At 46.6% G+C, this 4,324-nt stretch overlaps 1 protein-coding gene across 1 annotated transcript in view; it reads left to right on the top strand.

Annotated features, from left to right (window-relative positions):
• Nucleotides 1–3,773, top strand: part of LOC125487330 (adhesion G protein-coupled receptor A2-like) — a 130,295-nt gene extending 126,522 nt beyond the window's left edge. Inside the window, exons 14-15 of the mRNA XM_048618520.1 lie at nt 3,409–3,554; nt 3,683–3,773. Coding sequence (XP_048474477.1) covers nt 3,409–3,554; nt 3,683–3,773 — 237 coding nt within the window. The remainder of the gene's footprint in view (nt 1–3,408; nt 3,555–3,682) is intronic.
• The last annotated feature ends 551 nt before the right edge of the window (nt 3,774–4,324 follow it).

Here is a 4,324-nt window from a genome sequence, read left to right as displayed (position 1 = left end):
GGAGATGTTGACAGGGTAAACAAAATTCCAAAGTCTAGGTTTGCACGAAAATAGAAATTGCTGAAAAAGCTCAGTTGGTCTGAGAAATCCCAGTTAATGTTTCGGGTCCAGTGACCCTTCCTCAGTTGTGTGGGCTGCGTTATACTATCTCCCGTGGTTGTTTCTGATTTGTTGCCCTGTTGAACTGCTGATGTCTTCATCAGCACTTTTCAGTTTCATTGTCATTCGCTCAAGGGGCCCTTAGCCTTTCAGGGTTAAAACCTGTTGTTTTTAGCTTTCTTGGTTCTCCTGTCTCTCTCCTGCACAGAGAGAGAGGGAGAGAGAGAGACAAGGTGGAGGGAGAGATGGATGCTTTCAATTTGCAGGCTCTTGACATTTCCTCCCTCACTGCCCTGGTACTTCCAGCTTTCTCAGGGTCCGCAGTTCCACCAATCAGAAGGCTGTCGTCAGGTAACATTTCCTTCTCTCTAAACTCTCTCAGTGGCACTCACTCTGTCTGTTGCTGCTTCAAATAGCAACACTGTCTGAAACAGCCAAAAACATGTAATTTCAAATGATTAAAACTGTCCTGTCATTTCAGTTATACAGCAGTCCAACGTTTGTTTCAGCTTATAATGCCAACACAGAAAAATGTGTGGAAACTGCCACGTACATTCCAAACAAAGTCACTTTAGCAGACAAATCTGCTCAAAATGTTTATTTTACTACAACTATCATCTTGTCACTTAAAGACAAATGCTGAGCAGGAGATCATCGCATAGCCTTTCACTTTCTGAGGCTGCTTATCATTGACAACAAAAAACAAAGTTGCTGGAAAAGCTCAGCAGGTCTGGCAGCATCTGTGAAGGAAAACACAGAGTTAACCTTTTGGGTCCAGTGACCTTTCCTCAGAACTGCTTATCATTGACCTGCTCTGAACAACACACAGAGATATTCAATTATGTACAATATATTCAGGACGTTAAAAGATGGTGAAACATAGCTGCTGTAACTCTCTGGTGTCAGTTTATTTCCGGGCCTCTCTGTAACCTGAACGATTCACCGCCCCCACCCCCGCCTGTAAACACAGCTCCTCGACCTCACTCCCAGCCTCAGCCCTGGTTAGCCGAAAGTGGATGTGGCCTCACTAGGCTGCAGGCTCCCATTGACACTGCTGTGTGCAAATTCCTACAAGCAACCTTTAATTTGGTGACTCATTCAGAAATCTCACAGGCAATTCAATACTGCCACAGCTGCTTAAACTTGGTCATGTGCAGTGACCCAAATAAAACTCCTCAAGTAAGCAAGTTAAACGTCACAACCCAATGTAGCTATTGCCCAATTAGAGGTGGAACTCAGCGACGATTTGAACCAACAGTATCAGTCTCTGGAAATGTCCAGGGTTCGATCCTTGTGCAGTGTGATTCTCCAGAGTTCTGCTGCTGTAGAATCCCGAAGTTGAATTCTTGGAGGATTTCCTGCCTTGTGAAGTTTACGATGTGATATTACTAAAGGCAGTTCTGAAGTCACCAGGTCTGTAGCTTGCTTCCTTCTGAAGAAGAGTGTGACGATGCTGTCACTTTAATAGGTTATATTGTCCTGGCTGAAGAGAGGTTGTAAGACAGAGGAGCTGAACTGACTACAGAACACGACAAAGTGTGAGGCCTTGGGGTGTTTTTTTTAAAGTTGGGACAATGGAAGCATCCCTGGGTGTGGGCTGCTCTCTCAGACCAGGCTTGCTAGTTTTTGTTTTAGCAGCAGCAGAAGTTGTTTGGGGTCGATGTTTCTTCCTCCTGGATTGGAGAACTGTATGTGAGAATCTGTTTCCGAATTTGCCAAGGGCTGTGTTTGTGGGATGTTGCTATAATTGGAACAGTCAATTAGTAATAAGGTATTTTACTTACGTGACTTGGTTAAATTTTCCCAACAGTTAAGTTATTCTGAATTCCTCTTTCTTTTGTTTGTATTTTAACCATCGTGTTTAAATAAATTGTGTTTTTCTTAACATCAAGTAGTTTGGCAAATTGCATCACATCTGGAACACAACACTTCACATCTACCTCTCAATAAGAAAAGCTTAGTGTCTAGGCTACCTTCTTAAAATATGTTGAGGGATCTGGTCTGGTCCATAACAGTAGCTTCTCCATTGCTTTGTAACATTTAGTGTTAGCTGTGTGTCGGGAACAGGCCATTGTTTCTCCTTTCGCCTGTTTGTCACAGGGCCACTAGTTATCAACAACAGCAAAAACAAAGTGGCTGGAAAAGCTCCAGCAGGTCTGGCAGCATCTGTGGAGGAGAAAACAGAGTTAACGTTTCGGGTCCGGTGACCCTTCCTCAGAACAGTTTATCAAGCAGCTGCTAAAACAGCCTGTCTCTGCAGCTTTGACTCCTTTTCCCTGGGGCTGGTTAAATGGCACATTGCTTTTGATTCCTTCATAACAGTTTGTCCATGTCCTTGTTATCTCAGGAGACAGTTTATTCCAGCAGGAGGGATTTCTGATTGTTTCAGTCCCTGAACGATTCTGAAAGTGGGGAAGTCTACGTGGGGCACAATATCAGGCCAGTTGCTCAGCGAATTCACTGTCAAGCCTCCAGCACGGCCTGAAACAATGGGAGAGAGAGTCAGGCTGGCTAGCTCAGTGCGTTGGATTGAGACAAAGTGAAGAACTGAGGGGGGAGCTGTAGGGGCTTTGAGAAAGGGAATTGCGAGTGAGCTGGAGAATGCAGACTTGTCACTGCTGCCCAAGGCCCAGGTGAGAGAATGGAACTTGCCACTGTGTCTCAGTGGCAGCACTGTCACTGTTCAGTCTGCAGTCTCGAGCATCAAGCCCCATTCCTGCAACACACAACCCAGGCACAGGCACTGCTGGACTGAGGAAGGGCCGTACTGTCGTCCCAGCTCTCTGTCAGGTGAGATGCTAAATCAAAGCCCCCACCCACTCCCCACTCTCAGGTGGAAGGGCACAAGAAAGCCTCTGGAATGACTACAAACAGCAGGAGCATCATCTCTGGAAGAATCACACAAACGCTACCCCAGTCTTTACTCCGAGAGGAATTTCATTCCGAACCAGCAATGTCTTGCTGCAGTTACACAGGAGTAGCTGGAGGATTGAGTGCAGTTTTAGTCCGTCCAACACAGAGAGGATAGACCTGCCGATGAGAGAGTACAGGGGAGGTTCGCCAGCCTGAAACCAGGTCTGGCAAGGCTGCCAGAGGAAGAGTTTGCTAAACTGTAGAAGGACGTGAGGGAACCTGTTTGGAATGGATAGATTTCAAACAGGGCTGGACAAATTCGGGGATGACAATATTCAAACCTTATTAAATACCTTGGATCACTCCATGTGAAATGAATGCCAATGTTCCTTCCAGTTGTTCAGCAACATTCAGCTCCCAGTTTTGACAGAAGCCCCGTTCACTGTCTCTTCACAGATTGGAATAGTCCTCCATTACTCATCTCTGTCGACCCTGCTGTGGATCGGAGTGGCAATGAGGGTCATCTACAAGGAAGTGACACAGAAACCTCAACGGCAACAGGAGCCTGAGTTGTCTTCACCCAGCCAGCAGACAATGCTCAGGTACAGCACTTACTCACGGCCCTCCCCACTCTCTGTCTAAGCTCTGACATTCTCCCCTTGGTTAGAAATGCTGCTCTTGCTCTGAAGCTTAGCCTGGACCCGTGAATATGTTGTCATTCTCTCGGCAGGTTTTACCTCATCGCTGGAGGCATTCCCTTAATAATTTGTGGAATCACAGCAGCGGTGAATCTGCACAATTACAGTGACTACAGCCAATAGTAAGTACATCCCACAGACAGCTCCGCCTGGTGTCTGTTCCCTCAGTTCCAACCATCCTGTCTTTTACTGCCTCACACACACACACCCCCACACACACACATTACACAGACACACACTCACACTCACACTCACACACACACACACCCACACACAAACATTACACACACACTCACACACACCCCCACACCCACACACAAACATTACACACATACCCCCACACACACACATTACACACACACTCACACTCACACTCACACTCACACACACACACACCCACACACAAACATTACACACACACCCCCACACCCACACATTACACAGACACACACATACACTCACACACACACACACACACTCACTCACACTCACACTCACACTCACACACGCACACATTACACACACACACATTACACACACACACCCCCCACACACACTCACACTCACACTCACACACGCACACATTACACACACACACATTACACACACACACCCCCCACACACACTCACACACACACCCACACACTCACACACACATTACACACACACACATT

This window comes from Rhincodon typus, chromosome 40, assembly GCF_021869965.1.
Source record: "Rhincodon typus isolate 14 chromosome 40, sRhiTyp1.1, whole genome shotgun sequence".
In the NCBI taxonomy this organism is placed as follows: domain Eukaryota; kingdom Metazoa; phylum Chordata; class Chondrichthyes; order Orectolobiformes; family Rhincodontidae; genus Rhincodon; species Rhincodon typus.
This window is presented reverse-complemented; position numbering and strand designations above follow the sequence as displayed.